Source organism: Boleophthalmus pectinirostris, unplaced genomic scaffold, assembly GCF_026225935.1.
Source record: "Boleophthalmus pectinirostris isolate CB_2022bp ecotype Guang Dong unplaced genomic scaffold, ASM2622593v1 HiC_scaffold_5, whole genome shotgun sequence".
Classification (NCBI taxonomy): Eukaryota; Metazoa; Chordata; class Actinopteri; order Gobiiformes; family Gobiidae; genus Boleophthalmus; species Boleophthalmus pectinirostris.
Window position 1 is genome coordinate 23,364,557 of NW_026571404.1, and position 22,091 is coordinate 23,386,647.

Sequence of the window (22,091 nt, forward strand, 5' to 3'; positions counted from 1 at the left end):
GCCATTAAACCTTTCTATCTTCATGGACACCAAACCAGACCAAGTTACAAGTCAGATCTGTGGAGAGGCGACCCCGCTCACACTGAGAATGCTTGAGTTATAAAACCACCTGTAATTGAATAAATGTTGGTGGATCTGTTTAATGTCATATTGTGGAACATTCCAAGCAGAGCAGTTGCATATCCATAGAAACAAGAAGGTGACGGACCACCAATTGAAACATTACACAGTGCACCTTTAAGCTGTCATTGAGGCACTAATAAATGTTAAAAAAAAAAGTCAACACCACAGCTTCACAATTTCAGAAACAAAACATTAATTTAAATGCAAATCAGAACTCAACACAGAGTGATCTTTAACGCTATAGCTATCACATTTTCACTTCTCCCTGCATTTCATTGCCTTAGACTTGGATTTTTAAAAGTATTTTGTCTTTTATCAAATCTCAAAGTTAGTAGACATTTTTGGCCAATTTTCTTTTCCAGCTGCATTTATGAAGAGAATAATGAGATTGCTTAAGTTCCTTAGGGTCTGTTTAGCGTTTACTACACGGTGGTCCATCTTTGAACACGAACCATTTTATTGATGGCGCCAAGGGGCTTTAGTAAATAAGAAAGCATAATTTTTCCAGCTGTCTGCATCAGTGAGCAATATCTTATCACAGGTTGAGAAACAGGACACACTGGGAACATCTATTTAGTGTCATTGTTTCTTTATGTGAAAGAATACAGGATAACCATGTACAAAAGATACAAGATTAACACAATATGTACTGATGAGGCATTATTTTACAGTAAACATACACAAATACTTCAGCAGGCAGGGTAAGAACCCGACATATGAATGATGCACGATCAAAGGAATAAAAAGAGGCCCAAGAAATTATAGGTAAAATAAAATATTTTGAGAAAGAAAATATTATGGACGTGAAGTAGAATTATGAGTACATGTACTGTGCTTACATACATATATACTTAATTATACTTGTAATTTTGTACACACTTGGTCAATTTAAAGGTGCACTGCACACCTTTTCTGGTTGAGGGTCCGCTACCTACTTGTCTCCATGAAGAGGTTATTGCTTTATCAAGAATGTTCCACAGTAGAGATTAAACCTATCTATCTCAAGAGAGACAAATAACTTCAATCACATGGAGAATTATTGTATTTTTGAGCAATAGAAACCAGTAATGAATCACTGCTAGATAAATGTGTTTAAACATTCCAGGCAAAGCAATAACATCCCCATGGAGACAAGCAGGAGCAGGACCAGCCACTAAAAATGTTACGCAGTGTGCCTTTACAAAACAATCAAAAAGAAAAAAAAAAAAACAGAAACAGATTTATGGGCACGAGCCAGTATTATTCATAGTCTGGCTGCTACTGACCACGGCCTCCTGGACTCAGCATGTTGTTCTATCCGGTGGCAGTCATTTACACTGTTAAACAAAGTCAAGGTGACTCATGCTGGGGAGAGGTCCGCTCAAGTCCAATCTGTGCAAAGCAGTAGAGGAAGGCCAGCATGGGGGGTGCAATGTTGTACCAGCCTGAAATGAAGGAGAAAAAGTATAAAGTATATGTAAGTAAGTAAGTAAGTAAGTAAGTAACAGACATAAGGCACAAAGTGCTTCACAAACAAAAGGTAAAAACAGCATCAGTCATAGCAGAAGTTTGTTGAAACATATTGGCACAATAAATCTGTATACATTTGCAATAATCAGGTACATAAAAGAGAGAGAAGCATGAAACAATACTTAAAATCTCTCTGGTATATTATGCAAAAACAGTGTTACTCTGAGTTTCTATTTATAGCAACTTAGAGGGACTAGCAGGTAAGGACAGCTGTCTGCTCCTCTTCCTCAAATGGCTTGCCTCCAGATTATCTTGGGAACCTGCACCTGCACACACAATGCTTTTCAATGGACCATTCTTTTCTATTCATGTCAAAAATGAATTCACACATAGGCTCGTGCTGCCTCATGTACAGCAGTGTGTGATTTTCAATACATGCTGTAGTAGAGTGCTGAGCCAACACTAAAAAGCATATTTGCATACATCTATAGTCAACAAAAACACTTAACTGAACTAAACATAGCAATTTCTTTTGACAAACGCGTTCCTTATTCAAACTAAATGTTTAATAGTATGGCATATACAGTGTTCCATTAATATAAAAAGCCTGGACAATTCTGTGTACACTTTGAGGCTAGAAGTACTTTTGACATGCAAATTAATCATTTAAATCCTTTATGGCCCGAGGCACTGCATTAACTATGAGCAGTATTTGTGGTTGTGCCAAGCCATCACACTGTTAGCTCTTCCCTGGCATGTACGGTGCATTTCACAGAGTACATTTACAAGGCCAGTAAAAATCAAAAGTAAGTATTAGCCAATAAGATCTTGTGTCATGTTTTGCTAACTAGAATAATCAGGTAACACAGTAATCAGATTTTTGGTGTGTGCTTGCACTAGACTAACTAAAAACTAAAACATTTGTCATGATAATAAATTTTAAAGCACAATATATTGCTAAAGCAATATACTGCAATAAATGATAATATTAAAAATACTTGTACTAATAATATTGCAAAATAATCATAGTAAGATTTTTTTTAAATAGATGCACTTATTAGCCATAGTTAGCAAAGTTACTTTTTCAACCATCTACAGCTCAAATCTTTTCACATTATAACAAAAATAACAAAAAATCCCAATTATTGCCAAAAAACTGTACAAAGAATAAATGTTGAACCCCAAAAATGTGCCAGCTTTCATATATTGAATGATAAGTCGATATAGTAACTATTGTGTCAGGCCTAATTTGTACAAAAGACATCTGATCATCAAAAAGGCCTAGTGACATGTGTCAGTTAGTCAATGGATTGTTAGAGTAACTGTTGAATTTTAAAGACAAAAATCTCTGACTTTTCTCTTTCTTTTTGGTCTTTGACACATTAGTTTTCTCTTGCCCTATTTGGCATAATGTTCTGTGTCAAAACCTGTACAGGTTGACAATCAGAACAAAATCAAATATAACTATTGACATGTCATTTAAAAAATCTGATAACTTCAGAAACCAGATAATGATTTGGGGTGTGTAATCTAACATAGCCACTCACACCCTAAATTAATCTAAGTTAGAAGCTATTCCCATCCATATTTTTCTATAGACAAAAATATTAAATATACTCTGATCCCATTGTGAACCTCCCTATAAACTTCTATTTGAATTATAATATTCAAATGCAAGCAAAATATTCACCAAACATCAACAAACCCTGCATTCCTCAAAGCCGTGATATGCTACAGATATGCATCTTTTTCAAGATCTACATGGTGCTCAAGAGTCTGAGCCGCACATTACATTAGAGAGGTCAGAGTGCAGTTAAGATAACAGGCAGCTGATTTAAAGGCATTGATCTGATGGTAATGAAGCGGACCGCAACTCCCCTCAGTGCTTTATTACTCACACAGACATAAGTAACTGCATTAGACATTCACAGGAAATATATTTACTGTATGGCTTTAAATCTATGAATACAAGTTTTATTTGTGACAAGATTCTCAACAGGCTCCTACACCTCCGCTCAAGCAGAAAGAGATAGAAGACAACATTTAAACCATAATCCACAGAACTGTAAATCAACTCACCCTTATAGAATAGATAACCCTATGTCATGCCAATCACTGTTTTCTCCTTATGACTTCTTATATATAGCTGAATATATTTGTATTACTATTTTTTTGTTTACATGTATATATATACACATTTATACAATTATGCCTTATTTGATTCTGTTATTTTTGCTACTTATTTTGAATGTTATTACTATTTATATTTTTGCTCTTTGTAATTAATATTTTGTGATGTGTGAGCTACTGTGTCCAAATAATTTCCATAGTGGATCAATCAAGTTTGTCTAAGTCTAAGTCTAAGATTCAAGTGTTGTACAAAATTCCTTTAATATTTATAAGACTTTCCATTAAAAAAAAGCCATCTGCTCATTTTTTTTCTCCAGGATAATAAGTAGAGAGAAAGGATATTATACATTTTATAGTTAACTTTATGTATTTTTACACTTTTATTTATGTTTTTTCTGTTCATGAGTTACTCTCTTTTATTGTCTTAATTTATCTGTGCAGCACTTTGGTCATGTTTATAAAATGTGCTATAAAATTAAAGTAGATTGGATTGGCTATGTTCCTCTTTTTAGGTTACTGTAGCTCATATGTACACTTAAATAAACAAACATGCAGGTTTTACAATAATAAATGTTATGTCCTATTTATAGCGATTTAACATAGCCTTCTATAAAGTAAATAAACAAGACCCCGTCAAACACTTATTTTAATATTCAAGCTCAATTTCCTGCCAGATTTTGGACAGTACTGATTCACATCTCCCATTTCCAAACTGGACCCCCTGCTGAGTGCTGATTGGCTGAAATCCAGCCTCCCAATCGTGCACAGCTAAAATCGTGTGAATCTCAGGCCAATTTGTGCAGGATCTAAAGGACAAACATTTGGAGGCAGCATTTTTTTTTTAATCTAAGACAAAGCTTTTCTATAAAACTGAGAATATGTTCAAACTGAGATCAGATCAGAAACAGATTATATTACACTTTGCGCTTTGAGCCCTGACTGTCTCTATGGCCAGTGCTGAGTGTGCTGAGAGCAGCTCAGAGCCAGAGCTTATCAAGGATAAACAGGCTTCAGGAGGTCTGCTTTTTAGCTTTAGGAACCAAATGAGCCAAATAAAGACTGAGCAACACTAGTTGTGATGCAAACATCCTGGTCTCTCTGAGGCTAGCCTTCTAAATATATCTCTCATCAGTTATGTGTATAGGCATGTATGTTTAATTTAGTTTAGTTTAATTAAGGATCCCCATTAGTCTCTGCAAATGCAATCCACTTTCATAATAAAAACATTGACACACTGACCATATCATAAGGGAAATAGGCAGAAATTAAACAATTAAACATAAGTTAATCACATTGGTTGGTTAGGCTGGGTTCTTGAGATGTTTTTAAAGCATGTAAAACAGTGCACAGTAAAGAAAGTTTTCTTTAACTGCCAAAGTAAAACTTGTGACACGAATAATTCCATAGTAAAGCAAAAAGCAAACGATGCCTGAAACAATCCAGTGAAATAGGGGCTTACACAAATCCTATTGAATGAACTTGCTGGTGAGCACTTTACCTTGAATAAAAACTCGCTTCCAGAAGATTCTGCCAACGTGGGTCCCTCCGAGGAACACTAGATTGGACAGGATGAGCATGGCAGTGGAAAAGGCACACAGAAGCGCCACACCGCGTCTCCTCATGGCTGCGGAAAAATGCCGCTCCTGGGAAATCAGTGAATAAATAAGAAAACCACACAACCACCAGACATCATCACTGTCAAATTTGCTCTGGTTTTAGGGCCCTATGCAACATTTAACAAATTAAATGAAAATGTCATGAGACGTTATTAAAGTGTCCATATTACGCTATTTTCTGATCTCCATTATAATGCTGTTTTCCTCATCAAAAAGATTGCTTGATTTTTGATTTGTTTCATTCATGTTTAACACACAAATTCTGCAAATTTAGGCTGTGTTCTTCTCTCAAACGGAAAACACTCTGTTCCACCTTTTGATGTCATGTGGTAATACAGGAAGCACTCCACTGTGTTTTTAAACTCCACACACCTTCACTAGAATCATTTGAATGATTTCAGCACGGGAATTGCCCATCTCAACTGAAGTAAAGGTAAAAGGTAGCTCTTAACTTGAAAACTACCACTAGAAGACGTCACAAGGTGGAAAAGAGCATTTTGAGCTTTGAAGCTGTAGACAAACATTTAGTTTTTTAACATAAACATGTGTGAATGAAAACACAACACCTGGTATGTTTTTGAGGATGTAACAGTCTAGCATAATTTTGCATAATAGGACCTTTAAGTTTTCAACAAAGATCTTTTTCCTAAGTCAAACGACAAAACTGCCACATTAATCATACATTGGAACTAACCCTTTAAAAACATAAAATGGTGGCTCTTCATTGAAAATGTCAATAGCGTGACAGGCCAGTGGAGGAGGATAAAAGGTTACTGGGGCTTTATATAAAACAATGTACTGTATATAAAACTTACAATGAAAGAGTGAATTAGCGATGAGGATAAGAGTGTCTTCAATCCACTCTCCACCAGCACACCAGCCCAGTTCATCAAAGCCCAGTACTGCAAGTAGTCGTGACCACCGTGCCACAGACAGACAAATCCAAACGCCAAACCACTGGATAAGACTTTATAAAGGGGACCACAGTGAGAACCCCCCAGAGGGACATAGATGTATCTGGATAAGAAAGCATATACATATTTCAGTATTTCAACAGCTACAGGAATCACAATGGCTTGAATTCTTTCCATTCATTTGAGTAGTTTTAACTGTAGCATTTCATAATAACTACATTTCTAATAGTCGTAATAATGCATGGAAATACTTGATTCATTATGAAGAAATAATGCATTAAAATGATTCATGCTTTTAAACTAATTCCCAAGCCCTAAACCCTTTATAAGTAGTTACTAAGCATGATTCTGCTTGGACTTAGAAAAACTTTATTGATCCACAAGGGAAAATATGTGGACAAAGTATCTCACACATCACAATATAATTATAACAATATATAATATAACAAAGGGCAACAATATAAATGGTAATAATACATTCAAAATAAACAGCAAAAGAGCAAGAGACTGGTGTCAATAAGGCATAATTATATAAATGTATATGTACAAGTAAAAATAAAATATAGTAATATAAATATATCTCAGTTATATACAAGAGGTCGTAAGGAGAAACAGTGCAAAGATGAAATAATGAGAGGGTATTCTATTACATAAGGATGAGTTGTTGTACAGTTGTATGGAGTATGATATGAATGTAGTCCACCCTGAGCGCCTGAGAGAGTGGCAGCAGGGTACAGTAGCTCCTGAAGATTTTCCTGAAAACCACTACCTTTTAAAGTTATTTCAGGTATATCAGAGATGGACAGGAGCTGGAGTACAGAACACTGATTGCAAATTTTGTAGAGTGGTCCCAGGCAAAACCATCTGCTCCTGAACGTTGACAACATCGAGGAACTGGTGATTCACTTTAGGAGGAAGCGGACACCAGTTGAGCCTGTAACCATCCAAGCCTATGAAATTGTGGATTGCTACCTTGGCGTTTATGTGAACAACAGGCTGGACTGGAGAGACAACTGATTGCTGTGTACAAGAAGAGCATGAGTAGACTCTACTTCCTGAGAAAGCTCAGGTCTTTCTGTGTGTGAAACAAGTTACTGGAGATCTACCAGTCTGTGGTGACCAGCGCCCTGTACTTCACTGTGGTCTACACAGTGAATTACAGGAGCAGCACAAGTAAAAGGATATTGGGCGGATTGATAAAGTGGTCCCTAAAGCTGGTCAGGTGATCGGCTGTGAGCTCAAGATAGGAGGACACTGGACAAACTGCTCTCCATCATGGACACTCCTGCTCACCCACTGCACCAGACTATAGAGGGACAGAGGAGTTCATTCTCCAACAGGCTCCTACAGCTCCGCTCAAACAGTGAGAGATACAGGACTATATTCATACCAAACTCCACACAACTGTACAACAACTCACGCTTACGTAATAACCCCATGTTCTGTCAATCATCATATCATTTTTGCACTGTCTTCCTTATGACCTCTTTTTTATATAGCTGAGATTTTTAATTTTTTACTTATTTTTTTATTTTATTTTTACTTTATTTCACACCAGTCTCTTGCTATCTTTTTGCTACTTATTTAGAATTTATTATTACCATTTATATATTTTTTTCTCTTTGTTATTATATTAAATTGTGACTTGTGAGCTACTGTGTCCAAATAATTTCCTTTGTGGATCAATAAAGTTTGTCTAAGTCCTTAGTATTTTAATACTAAGTATTTTCTAAGTCCTTAGTATTTTTTTTTATTGTCCTTAGTATTTTATCTTGTCTATGTTAGAAGTAAGTTTTTTGTTTAGTTGAAGTACACATAACTGAAGTTTGGGTTCACAAACAGGTATTATAATTATTAGCGTAACATACATAGTCAATATCACTTAGAACTAGATCATTATTAGGAAATTACACCATTTTAACTAACGTAGATAATATTTTTGCAAGAGACAGGCTAATTAGGTTCAGCTACAGTAAATTTGATGGATCATACAAACAATGCCGACGTACAGCAAAACAAAAGGTCATAAAAGGAAAACAATGGACGGAATTACAAATAGCACCTGTCACAGTTATTACAATATGACCTCATTGGAGTTTTCATCAAATAAACATCGCTCTGACATTTAGCGCAAAAATAGAGCCACTTCAAGTAATTTACGTTCTCCCGTTTTCATTTATGCTGCAGCTGCACAAGTGAAGTGTGCAGTCCATCCTAAAGACTTGACATCCATTACAGACTCCCACTATGGACAATGGAGTCACTCGAGGCTACCCATCACTGAAACTACATTGTCCTGTTATGTTCATGGGCTGATGCTGAGAAGGAAATCTTGAACTTGTTTGTGGGAGGAAATAATTTTACATTGTGTGACATGATAAAAAACCTAGTCATTTGTATTATGCCATACTGCAGCATCAGACTTAACTGGCAAACACTGGTGCTGAGCTAGGGACTAATTATCTCAGCCACCCAGTTGCTAATCAATATTCCTGAAAGATGAGCCAGCATTTTCTAAGCTTGAAATAGAGTGGACAGCATGGCCATATTGGATGACCAAAGTGGGCAGAGAAACAGATGGAGCGATGTTTGCAAACCACATAAACATACAGAGTTTGTAAAGATCAAGGTGCAAATATGTTTTACAAAGATGGAAATGTTATGTTTTCAACTAAATCAAAGCAGTTTTTTTTTTTTTAAATTCAAATGTATGCTACACTATTGGATATTCACTGACTTAACTGGTAGTCTCATAACCAGAAGGTTGGTGGTTCTATCCCAGCTCCAACCACTGCATACTGTTATTGTGTGCTTGGGCAACATATTTCACTCAGGTTGATTAAGTGTGAATGTGTCAGCCCTGTCATTAGCATAAAAGCAGCTGCAGTAACAACAGCAGCTTATGTCCTGTGTGGGGGTGAATAATTAACCTAGTGACTGTGAGCACTGTAATAATCAGAATAATGCATATTATTAAAGGACCCATATTAGGGTATTTTCTGACCTTTTTTAATGTTGCTTCCTCATCAAAAACACCAACCTGGAGTTGAATTTTGTTTAATTCATTCATGTTTAAAACACAGACCCTGCATAATTTGTCTGAGTTCTTTTCTCAAACAAACAAACAAAAAAAACCACTCCATACACTTTCACTAGAATCATTTGGATGATTTCAGCCCTGGAATTGCGAATCTATACTGAATAAATGGTAAAAGGAGTTGTTAACTTGAAAAATATTGCTTCATTACATCATAAGGTGGAATAGATCATTTTGAGCTTTGGAGATGTAGACAGACAATTAATTCAGGATTACTTTAACATGTGTGAATGAAACAAAACACACCTCCAGGTATGTTTTGATGAGGTAACAGCATTATAACATGGCTAAATGCTAAAGAGTCAAGGTTGTGTAATACAGGGCCTTTAAGATGATGTTTTGTTCGGGCAATCAGACACTTAACATTGCATTATTCATTCACCTCATACTCAGTTGTGATAATACTGTAGCCACAGCTGCCCTGGGGCAGACTAACAGAAGTGAGCCAATATGCACCATCTGCCGGTCTAATCGCCACCAACACTCATGCACACACTGCATTCAGGCAAGAAGGCAAGGAGGATTAAGTGTTTTGCCTAAGCTTGTCATAAGAAATTTTGAGGCATGATATATTGCTATAGAGATAAATTGCAATTTTTTGCTATGGATACATTAAAATAAATCAAGACAGTCCCAATTAAACATTTTTAAATATACAGTGTCTTTAAAAGGCATGAGCTGCAATGAAGCAATAATTAGCCTTAGAAGTCAAATCATAGCATATCACAACAAATCCTCCCAATTTTGCAAATAAAAAATACCCATAATAAATACTGAGTCCCAAAAAATATTATTCCAGTTTTCATATACTGAACATTAAGTCGATATAGTCATTATTGTGCCAGGCCTAGTCTTGCCTAAGGACAGAAGGAGTGTGCACTAGAGCCACTGCTGCCCCACTGTGGCACCTTGTATTCTCACTAGTCTCCCATCCAAGCACTGACCATGCCCCCACCCTTAGCATCAGGCATAGAGAAGCAGATATGTTCACATGGACTCTACATATAAAACCATTATATTATTTTTAAACCAAAAACAGGAATTACTGAATGGTACTCTATCATCATATTTTGTGTCTTGTAAGGTTACATGTACACAGTGCAGTCGTAAACAAAGCAGTTGATCAATCTTGTGTGTGTGGGGAAAAAAAAAACAACTGGGAGAAAGTGCCACTGAGGCAATAAAGGCGTAATGGCATGGCAAAGACTGAGGTACTTAGCTGCCCTGGGAGACGTGGTGTCAGGCAGTTTTGTGGAGCACATCATTTAACACCTACGCACTCATCTAGTGCTCTTCAGACAATTTCAAAACTGCATTAAAACCTTTTTAAAAAACACTTCCACTGGTAGAGCACTGGGGTATTATGTCACGGCTATCGCTCAGCATCTGCACTCGGATAATTGCAAATGATGCCATTAAGAAAAATAAAACTATTTACAACGGACACAAGAGAGGATTAGAAACATTTGCAATTTAAATTCCAGATTCTCTAGTACACTACCTGCCATTTCGTTTTATTTGAAATCCACTCTTATGTAATCAAAGCATCCACGCACAATTTTAAACAAGTTAAAGGAAAGCACTATTAAGAACACAAATAAGCAGTTACATATGATAAATGACAATAAGCATAACAGTTTATAACGTGCATAACATTAGAAAACTGTATACTGTATGATAATATGACTGTCTAGGTCTGTCACAATGACACACTTTGAAGTACTAATTTATGCCACTGGCACAAAAACCCCTAGAGAGCAAGGTTATCCCCAAAAACTATTCTAAATAGACAATACAGTTACAAAAAATTAAACCACAGAATTAATCACTTCAGTAGTTAGTTTGTATCTATAATGAGCCACAAAATGTATGTATACATCCCTTCAGGCTCAAATGCGATCAGTACAAAAAAATACCAAAAAGTTCCTTGCTAGTACAAAGTAAAAGTCCCCAAAATAAATACTGACCCCCAAAATATATTTTTCCATCTAACATACAGTATATTGAATAAGTCGATACAGTGATGGTGACAGGCCTTCACATTACAACTGGCATAATGCCAATAAACACAGTCTCCCAATAGGCCAGAATCGGTCAAGTATGCACTATTTAACACAAACTACTAATCCATACAAGTAAGAATAACACTGATATTACATATGCACATGCTAAACCAGTGGGGATTTCCCTGGGGTCTAGAGACAATAGCGTAACACATAGTATTCGCCTTACAAACTGAAACCATGAGATAGACTACATGCAACTGCACCATCCATTAAGAGACATACACACCGGCAGCTGGAGAATGGCAAGCTTTTGTTCACTAATTCAACAATTAAGTTCAATGTCTGACATATAATGAGATCTAAAAAGGTGCAGAAGATATGTAAAACTAATTAATACTGGATGTAGTGTCTTTTAAATGATGGAGGCTTAGTTTTATATTTTTGTACCGTGTCTTTCTTCGAGTTAATTCTCTTACCTGATGAGCCATCGATACAGACCCTCATCAAAATGCCTAAGTGGGAAGAAAAAAAAGAAGCATGAAACCGATTTACATAATAATAAAATTCACTTAGAAGAACCTGCAGACTAGAGAATGCAGAAATGATCAGTTTGCAAAGAGCGCATGTTTGCTCTGGGTCTTTGTCATTTAGAAAATTAAAAAGAAGGTCTGTTTCCTGCAGCCTATAAAAATGAATACTGTTTTGCCAATGTTACTGGGAGACAGGTTTATGCATTCCATCAGTGTTGTCACCATTGCCCAGCTCAGCACACACAGCTCAGATTGGAGTGCATTGGCGTCAGCACATTGGTCAGTGTAATGAATTTTTACAACAGAACCCGCAAACAGGCTTCACATTAGATAGAATTTACCCTTTATAATTACAGTGAAAAGCAGATCAAAAATCTAGAGTGGAAAGTAGAAATTATGATGGAATTTAAGCTATTTTGTATCTTGTTTTGTTTTGGCTTGGTTGTTTCCTCATTAAAACATAAACATACTTGGAGTTGTGGTTTGTTTCATTCACACATGTTTAACACACAAATCCTACATATTTAGGCTGATTTCTTCTCTCAAACAGAAAAGACTTGGTTCCAACTTCTGATGTCATGTGGTAATATGGGAAGTGCTCCACTGTGTTTTTAAACTCCATACACCTTTACTAGAATCATTTGGATAATTTCAGACCCAGAATTTCCCATCTCTACTAAACAAAAGCTAAAAGACAGTTGTCAATTTGAGCATAACAAGGTGGCACAGAGCATTTTAAGCTTTGGCGATGTAGACAGACTAATAATGTTTTACTGGTTTACTCAATCGTGTGAATAAAACAAAACACAACTACAGGTATGTTTTTGAGGAGGTAACAACACTATAACATAACAAAGCACACAACAATCAATTTTGCTTAATATATGACCTTTAAACTTGAGGATCTGTATGCGTCTAAGTGGGCTGGGCCTATATAATATTTTGGGATAGCATTGTGTGATTGCATTTTCTAAATAAAAAGGACATTTGTGAATTTTACTAAAAAAAACAAAAAAAAACATATTGAGTTTATTTTGTAAATTTGTTGTGTTTTGGTGTGTGATCATGTAGAGAAGAATGTGCTACGTCAGTTTAGATTAAGTCCAGGAGAAGCTGTTGGTAGAGGTGACCTGTGCTTCTGATTGCTTGTAATAACAGAAGATGAGACAAATTTGCTGTGCTCAGTGTGATTGCCCACTGCCCACTAAGGCAGTGGTTCCCAAAGCAGGGGTTGCGAGGCACTGAGCAGGGGGTCTTGAGATTATTTTACTGTTATGACACGGTATTTAATACATATTTAAAAACTGTATATTTTAGTGAAATTGGGCCCAATAACACTAAACAGTTCACATTTATAGCATATTTTGGGGGGGTCCTTGCCTGAACTTAAAAATCAATCAATTAAAACTACAAATGCACAGACTCTAAAGCTTTAAGTATGTGATGATACCTTGTCTCAACCGATACCTGTGCAGAGACTGAAAAAAGCTTCATACAAAAACAAAATAAGATAGAATTTATCCAAATGTGTTGTAGCTGTTATTTATTGCTCAGGTAACTAAGGAAACAACCTTATATGAATAAAAGTTCAAACATTGTGAGACGAATATGTCCAGTAAATATTACAACATGTTACGTCAATTTATATGCCCAACCAGGATACCAGCTGAACCGATATTTGGGAGGCAATATCTGATTCCAAAAATGTTCAGTATCGGCGCAGATATCCGATACCAGTATCAGACTGGTGCATCCCTGAATACAGTTTTACTTCATGCATCTATTGTCAATTGTGCTTGCTTAGATTTGAATAGATTAGTTCAATGCTAAAATATTTCATGATCTCTTGCCTCCACATTCCAGTGAAAGTATGCATGATGCTGACACAGCGAGGGAGGTTTGGGGGAATCAGTCCATCCATCGTTGCCAGCATGGACGGCAAGCCGAAGAGGACCAAATATTTGACATAGAAGAACTGAACAAGGGCTAGTGCCAGACCACCTATGACAAAGGAATATTGGATTATTGGTTGTGAAAAGCTTGTGTCAACTATTTTACATTCACAACATAAAGTGAGAAATATAAATGACTACTTTCAAAATGGAGAATTATCCCAAAAGTCCCATCCAAAGACATAAAGCGGATGTCACAGAGAACATATTACAGTTAATTGCTATTCATTTTGATGAGAAAAACAACATAAAAGCGGATAGTGCTTTAATAGAGGCCAGGAAAAAGCCAGTAATCAGCAGAGTCAAGTTCCTATGGGAGTGATAAGACTTTGAATTTCTGCATCTTGTAAACACGTTCAGTATATGTTACAAAGCATTTTTACTATGCTCTACATACAGCATTTCCACATGTATGGACTTACCAAGGGCCCAAGGAGGAAGAATCTCTAAATAGGTCTCATTGCTCTGAATTGAGTGCATATACATTGCATGGACCATGTATTCAGCAATACCCCACCACAGTACAATTCTCAATGTTCGAAGAATCAGAAATTTATACACTGCCCCATCTCTGCCCAGGTCTTCTGCAGGTCTTTTTATCTGTGAAGTGCACAAAGTCAGCGTATTATTAAGAAAGCACACAAAAGGGTATAGTGAAGCTCAGATTAGAGCTGTGAAAGCTATCTGAATGCTGAAAGGGAACGAGTCACACTTGTTAACACCAATCATAGCCCCCCACAGCATCCAATGAGTGACCGACAGAGCACAGGCACAACTGGACCTGGCACAAGCTCCAAAAGTGATATCTCCAATAAAGGGTCGCATCTGTTTATCCACAGGTGGTCTTAACCAGCACCCTCCCAACTTTTAACAACAGGAAAAAGTATAATTCATGTTTGTAATATTTATGGAGAGAGAATATAAATAAATAATAATCATGTATAATATAAGTAATGAATATCTTACCTGTTGGATGTAATCTTTGTAAGCAATAATGGGTCCATTGTAGAAAAAGGGATGATAGAAAGTATACGAAAACAACCAACAGAGCTGCAATATGCGACCAGTTTCAGTGAGACACCAGCAATGCTCCAGGCTGTAGCTGATAAATCGCAGACCACACACAGCAACACTGAAAAGAAGGAGATAGTACTCCTCCTCGGTTTCATACCAGCCTCTCTGTGAAACAATAAGAAGGCCAATTATTTTTTAGCAATTGATGCAAACTGTCACAGAAATAGTGACATTTGGGTTGCCAAATTTAGATTTCATTAAAATAGAATGACCAGTAAGTGAAGTGGATATGTTTCATTAGGGGAACCAATCTAGCAGTGGAAAAATCACTAAATAGTTCCCCAGAATAATAGCAACCAGTGGAGTAGTACGACAGCTGCTAACGAGGAACACTGAACATCAGCCTTGTGTGAACACTCGTCTCAGGTGTGTGAGCACACAGCAGGAAAAGAGATGGACTGTCATTTCCAATATGAAGATAATAATCACCTATCAACTATAGCCTAAAAATACAACCCTTAGTTTGGGCTCCAACCAGGCTAGACCATGTTATTACAACAGTGAGGGAAAGTAGGACTGGATAACGTTTATGTATTGGTGAACATTGACCTATCTACCTAAATATCAAAGGATAAATAAATGCAGTTTTTTAAAATGCAGTAGTATACTCAAGATACTGGTTATCTGACGTCCATGCTAGTATGTGAAGATGTGTATGGAGAAGTGTGTATTTTAGTATGTAGTGCCATCTTGTGTTCATTTCCAGTGCAGGGGAAAAATAAAATACAGCGAAGAGCAGGTGGTAGCATAGCATGGTAACTACACCGTCTCACCTGGATCTCTTGCAATGGCTGAAAATGAAGCGTGCACAACAGGAGTAAACTAGAGGCCCAACATAATGCAGGTTTTCTTATTTGGGCAACTGAAAAAGTGATGCAAAGATGAAGCAAAAGTACAGAAACTCCTTTTATTCCCAGTACACTGTTGGCTGCTATGAAGCCATACACTGTAGATGCTGGCACTTTCAGCTGTGGGAGACACAGAGAACAGTGATTATTCAAACATCCAGTTGGTCATTCACAGAAAATATTAACAGAATGAATAAGTTTCCACCTTGGGGAAGAAAAGGCTTGTCAGTATTGTGATCATCCCATGTCCAAAAAAACTGTATAATAAAGATTTCTTTGCCCAGTCTGTCCAAAACGTCCACTCAAAGTCATTTGGGTCCTGAAATAAACAGTTTGTGATATGAATGCATTTCTAATTGGGTTATTTTTCCATTAAAAAGTAAGTGATTACATACTCTAAAATAACTTATAAAACCTTGCTCGAGTTGGAATTCCTTTTGCAGACTTATTTCATGTTCTGGAGTAAAAATAAATAACAATGTAAGCTATGTGAATTGTTAAGTTTGTACTGTTTGCTTGTACTTTTTCAACAACTTAATCATTCTCACCTTTGGAGAATCTGTATAACTGATAGAACGAATACAGATGAGAAGCAAAGGACAGCACCCAATATGCAAAAATTTCAGTCTGTGGCAGAGGTGCAATCTGGGCCTTTGATTTTGAGGTCATTGGACAAAATTAACCTGTACACAAAATACATTGTGTTAGTGGGTACAACAATGCTAATTTACTTAAAACACTATATTTTCTAATGATGATGGGATCATTAGAGCTGAGGCTGTATACAGTCTATGGATGCGAGTCCACGCGGGCATCACGGCAGCCCCGCTTAAGTTTAGTCGTTGCTAGGTAACAAAATACCGGAGGTTCCCTCGCGTGACTTCCTCACGTCAAGCGCTAAACTTTCTACCGCCGCCAAAACATCAGCCCAAGACACGACAAGGAGCTTCAAAGTGCAAACTATCGAGTAAGACAACCACGTTTGGTAAACATTACAAATATAATGTAACACATTTTAATAGAGTGATAGTTCATGTTAGTTACCTGTAAACATTTATAAGGCTCTCCATTCAGCCGTCAGCTACCTAACAAGCAGGATGGCAATTTTTGACATCTTTGACTCCCTGAGTTCAGCGTATTCATTTTGAACTTCTTCTGAAGATCCAAAAACTGAATCTGTTCATAGCGAGATGAAAAAGAGTCACCAGTCACAATAGTCTCCTGCTCCTGCTCCTGCTCCACGATCTTACTGGCCTCGAGCTGGGCTCCATGGGTGCTCTTAACGGTGCAATACTGCCACCATCTGGGCAGGAGGAAGAACTTGTGCTTTGTTTTGCTAAATTTATGCACAAAAGTTCCATATTTCTCAAAAGAGATAAAAAGACCTAAAACATTACTATTAAAAATATAACAGCTCTAACATATAACAATATATCAGCTGGAAGGATTCAGGGCATTAAAGGGGTTTATTGAGGATCCATGTACACATATGCCTACCTACTGCAATATAGTAGGTTATGAGAGGTGTGCATGTTATCAGATAACGTCCAGTGAAGCCTCAGTCATCAAGTAATAGTAAACAGTGACTATAAACAAAAAAAAAGCAAGTCCTGACATGTGCTCAAAAGCATAATGTTCTTTCATTATTTCCACAATAACACAATCTGACATTTCGTAATGGACAGCATTTTACTGACGTGAGTGATTTCATTTATCAATGTAATTAGAAAAATAAACATAGTGTTGTAACTCACTGTGTTATACAGACAAAGTAATGTAATTGTGTTTTATCTATAGGCTACTTATTCAACACATAAATATATATTTTTTTAAATTCTGCATGCACATTTTCAGTGTGTGTTTCTATGTAGACATTTGCTCTGTACACATTCTTTATTGGCATCATTGTATTTTGATTTTACAGCTCATCAGTTTCCCCGTCAAAAGGCACAGCATCTGTTTCCATATGAATGCTGCTGGGCTCACTGCTGCCCACCCAGCCAATGGGAGTGCGGTTGAAAGATGGCCGGCAGCCGATGTCATGCTGGTACACCACTGGAGGCTCAGGCTCCTGTTTGGTCGGCTCTGCTTCTGGCAGTTGGAATTTCAAAAACTGATTGGCCTTCTCGAACCCACCAAAGGGCATCGCACTCCTATTAATGCAAGAGACAAGAGGTAATAGAATCCTGCAAATCTTACCAACAGTTAAAAGATGAGAGCCATACCTGTTAAAGCATCTGTACTTCGGGAGGTCCTTGTGTTGAACAGGGCCAGGCATTTCAGGTTTGAGTGTGGCTATAAGATTTTCATCACCCTTCATTGCCTTTTCCCAAGGAGACACGTATGTTTTCACAATAAGAACATGCTTTTTCTCATCTTTTCCACCACCTTCATACAAATATGAAATTAATATTTGAGAGAATAATCTATGCAGATATAGCTGCTTTTGTTTTTACCAAAACAATACTGACCTTTCAGTGGAGACCACTCACTACTTTCTTCTCCACCTTTCCCATGTTCACCTCCTGCCCCTCCCATGCCTCCTGCTCCTCCTGCTCCTCCCGCTCCTCCCACACCACCTGCTCCTCCTGCTCCTGCTCCTTTGCTTCCGGGTTTCGGGGGAGGCACAGGGGCACTGCCTCCAAACTGCAGATTGCCCAAATTGATTGTTCCAGTTTGAGAACTGATAAGCTGTCCCCCAGCATTTATCATCTGCCCACCAAACTGCCCTCCAACAAACTTCTGCAGGTTGTCCTTAAGAAGATCCAGAAAAGTTCATGGTAAAAAGTGAATATGTGCATGATATATAGTTTCAGTAAAGGCAGTGTTTAGACAGAGAGAAGAATATCTTAATTTTCAATATAGCAAATTAGATAGCAGGTAAAATGACACCTTTTGTTGTTTCTGAAACTTACCATAGACTCACTGGTGAAGATGTCTGGGTTGTTTTCATAGATAAACCGTTCTACTCTCTGCTGTCTCATCTTGAACATCTTGGAACCTCGGTTTTTCATGAGTGAAAGCTCCTCCAGCATGATATCCTTGGGAGTCCTGACCTTAATACCCAGATCCAACTCTGAAGCGTCTGGTTCTGGTTCTGCGGATGAGCATACAAAATAAGGTAATGCATGTTATGATAGCATCGCATTAGTTCTGTGACAAAACTGTTAATGTTTTTAGTGCTGATTATTGTATGAAGTCTTACAATATAATGTGCTTACCATGCTGAGCAATATGTGACAAATCAGTGATGATCTTTGAGGGCTTTTTCCTTTTGGTCAGGGGTGCAGGTGTTCCCAGAGGCATGGCTTCTGATGCACAAAAGAAGCAATTTATCATTTGCTCTGTCGTACTTGTTTACTACTTAATAACACAGAGGCCACCACAGCTATAATAAATACATATTTGTATTGCCATTGTCAGAAATGTTCAACACACATTTAGAGTTAATGCCCTAACAGGGACCAGAATGTGCTGGCATATAAGCCAAGGGACTAACAGTATGGAGGACCCGTCTCTATTTTCAAGTTCAAGGGTGATGTCAGTGCCCTGAGATTCCCCACATTCTACAGCCACCAGATGACTGGTCCAAAGCAAACATATAGCTCACTTAGCTTTTCAGTTTTGTTTGGGAACATTAGACCTGTACACAGACAACATAAACACGAGCACAATGTGATTCACAGATTAGAGGCACCTTCTGCTGCTGCAGTTGTGGCTGCTGTTACAGTTAGTGGAGCAATCATAAAATAGCTTTTGGCATTATTAATTTCATCTGATCATATTCCCCAATCTGCAGTGTGCAGAAGAACTTGTGGTAAGGGGGTAGTGCAACATTACTGTGGCCCTCTATGTTGAGACACTATTCGCCTTAGTATGACATCACACTAATACCTAAAAGTAACTTGTAATGTATCTTCTTGGGTTTTAGAACATCATATTTTGGATTTAATACATTTATTTATTTAATATATATATATATATATATATATATATATATATATCTAAGGTCATAAAGTGGCAAAACACCACATCACTCTCTGTAAGTGATCCCACTGCAGCTATTTTTAAAATCCATTTCTAGCCAAGACATTTTAGCAACAACTAATGGCGTCATTGAACTATGAAATAAGATTTTCAAAAGTTATGTAGGCTGTGTAGATCAGCACACTACTGATCAAAATACACATAAAACACTGGAAATTTAAGAATGCAAAGTGCTTTAGTGACTAGGCATGTTCAAATCCATTTTATCCGCCATAAACCAGCTACACGCATAGGGATGCCTTGTGCTCAGGTTTCCCTCCCTCTTAAGTCAGGGCAGTGGCACCGTATAAAATATTTGCAGCACCAACAAAACTCAGTGTCAGCTATACTGCAATATTTAAGACATAACAATGAAGAAATGTCCCCCAATCGAAGATTAAACCAGATGAAACACTTTCAACAGCAATGTGCACTCATAATTCTGCAACTTAACTGAACTAGTGCGCTCTAGCTCAGTCACAAGAACTTGCTGTCTACTGGAGTCACGTTGATGCACCTGTCTGGTTAGAAGTTAAAAACACATGCTTCTCCACTCACCGGGTTTTTGTTGTAATCCTGGGAGGAGAGACAGCTATAAATACTGAGAGGGAGACCCGAGTCTCGACGCTGTGGTCTCAGTCACAAGTTTACAAATCCCTCAGTGCCTCTGACCCTACGTATGACTAGACCCGGGTCCCGGGAAGTGCAAAATCCCCCCTTCAATCTGATGGTAGATCTTCCAGGGGGCAGGGGGTGTGGGTAGCAGCACTGTTGGTGTCAAGAGGAGGAGTATAGAGTATGAATACTGTTTGGTTGGGCTTCATGGAGGTGGGGGCAGAACTCTCTGCTGGCCAGCTGAAAGTGCTGATGGGGATATAAACGGAACAAAATCATTCTCACAGATGGTTGAGAAGCCTATATTTAGTGTAGCGAAGGACCAAGGAGCATAACCAGGGGTAAGCTTGGTTATAATGTAACCTCAAAGGACTTCGTATAGGTTTAGGCTGCACTGACAAATAACATGAGGTCAAATGCTACATATACACTTTACAAAACATCTACAATGTCATGGCATTTGTGTCTCAAATTGCTTCTGTCACTTTTACCTTTTACCTAGCTGCAAAATCAACACAGATGCTATTCTTAGTACTTAGTATACATTTTCCTAATCGGATGTATGTTAATTTATGCATTTTTGTTAATGGCAGGTAAAAACAACTCACACCAGCCACACGCCAGTCTAACAGAAACAACAGGTGAAAACTGGCTCCACAGCACCATCTAAAGGTCAAAGGTTTAAAGAATTTAGTGTAGATAAAAATGATTCTGACCAAAGCACGTTACATTTTACATGTTGTAGCATGTTGATGCAGTCCCTTTCATCCATGAATGTTCCATAGTAACAAAAAATTAAATGATAGTCATCTGGATTAAATTTAAACCAACATCACTACGTTTGACACCTTTATTACAAAACTTAGTTGTACTTAGATTTTTCCATTTTCCTTAGGCCTATTTTATACATTTGAATACATTTATACAATACATTTATTCATACTGACACTAATTATCATCTTGCATAAAACTATTGTTATAGCGTAATTAATTGGACAGATCAAAAACATTTAACTTTAAATACTGAATACATATTTTAACATGTTCAACAACAGGGGGCAGTGTGAATTTAGAAATGACAAGCAGACGACTTGGAAGCATTTATTTTATTACTTTAAAAGCACTTACACCAATGTATAAATGGATGAACTCACATCAACACACAATTTAATTGCCAAATAATAACACAATGAACAGATACATCTACACATCAGGACATAAATGCACACACTTACTGAAAGATTACACTTAGACCTATTAAAATGCATATCACTTTCCCACAGAGACTCTACCATACCACTTTAAAACATGAAACATACATATTCCATTACATTCTAAACTTTCCTGATAATGCCTAATGTAAGACAAAACCCCATTATAGTTAGCTCATTAAAGTAAATAGCCACTTGAGTTACAGTGGCATATTTTTACTTCACTTCCTTCTTCTCTCAACAGCTATCATACGTGCACAAGTTGGTAACCCTTTCTATTTCCCATTTTCTCAAAAACCAAATGACAAATACAACCACAAATTAGCTTTGTTATTTGTTTAATTCAAGTTCTGAATAAACAGGTTTACACATTTAGTAACAATGCTATTGCACTAACTAAGCTCTGCACAAGTTGAACATGTAGGCAGTGATATCAAGTGACAAGGGTACATCTGGGCACTGCTTGAATGTGACCTATAGCGCTATGGAAGCAATTCTCA

General features: G+C 37.3%; 2 protein-coding genes across 3 annotated transcripts; both read right to left on the bottom strand.

The window, feature by feature from the left end:
• Positions 1 to 399: 399 nt before the first annotated feature.
• hhat (hedgehog acyltransferase) lies at positions 400 to 16,998 on the bottom strand. The gene is made up of 12 exons (XM_055162916.1): positions 16,784 to 16,998; positions 16,288 to 16,422; positions 16,135 to 16,196; positions 15,945 to 16,058; positions 15,665 to 15,859; positions 14,784 to 14,996; positions 14,240 to 14,417; positions 13,716 to 13,866; positions 11,812 to 11,847; positions 6,134 to 6,335; positions 5,201 to 5,345; positions 400 to 1,547 (listed from the first exon to the last, which is right to left on the bottom strand). The coding sequence occupies exons 2-12, from the start codon at positions 16,406 to 16,408 to the stop codon at positions 1,453 to 1,455; spliced, it is 1,512 nt and encodes a 503-aa protein (XP_055018891.1). The 5' UTR covers positions 16,409 to 16,422; positions 16,784 to 16,998; the 3' UTR covers positions 400 to 1,452.
• A 188-nt stretch (positions 16,999 to 17,186) lies between these two features.
• myoz1a (myozenin 1a) lies at positions 17,187 to 20,536 on the bottom strand. Of its 2 annotated transcripts, none has more exons than XM_055162725.1 (6): positions 20,324 to 20,536; positions 18,961 to 19,047; positions 18,655 to 18,836; positions 18,211 to 18,493; positions 17,965 to 18,127; positions 17,187 to 17,892 (listed from the first exon to the last, which is right to left on the bottom strand). In XM_055162725.1, the coding sequence occupies exons 2-6, from the start codon at positions 19,043 to 19,045 to the stop codon at positions 17,658 to 17,660; spliced, it is 948 nt and encodes a 315-aa protein (XP_055018700.1). In that variant the 5' UTR covers positions 19,046 to 19,047; positions 20,324 to 20,536; the 3' UTR covers positions 17,187 to 17,657. The 2 variants fall into 2 exon arrangements, with proteins under 2 accessions (XP_055018700.1, XP_020777182.1); XM_020921523.2 differs by having other exon boundaries at positions 18,961 to 19,050.
• Positions 20,537 to 22,091: the final 1,555 nt, after the last annotated feature.

Coding starts and splice junctions, on each gene's coding strand:
- hhat (XM_055162916.1), bottom strand. CDS start 16,408: ATGACCTCAAAATCAAAGGCCCAGATTGCACCTCTGCCACAGACTGAA. Junction 13,867..14,239: donor TCTTCCTCCTTGGGCCCTTG/GTAAGTCCATAC, acceptor CCTTTGTCATAG/GTGGTCTGGCACTAGCCCTT. Junction 1,548..5,200: donor GAAGCGAGTTTTTATTCAAG/GTAAAGTGCTCA, acceptor CCTTCATTTCAG/GCTGGTACAACATTGCACCC.
- myoz1a (XM_055162725.1), bottom strand. CDS start 19,045: ATGCCTCTGGGAACACCTGCACCCCTGACCAAAAGGAAAAAGCCCTCA. Junction 18,837..18,960: donor GTCACATATTGCTCAGCATG/GTAAGCACATTA, acceptor GCTCATCCGCAG/AACCAGAACCAGACGCTTCA. Junction 18,494..18,654: donor TCTTCACCAGTGAGTCTATG/GTAAGTTTCAGA, acceptor GATCTTCTTAAG/GACAACCTGCAGAAGTTTGT.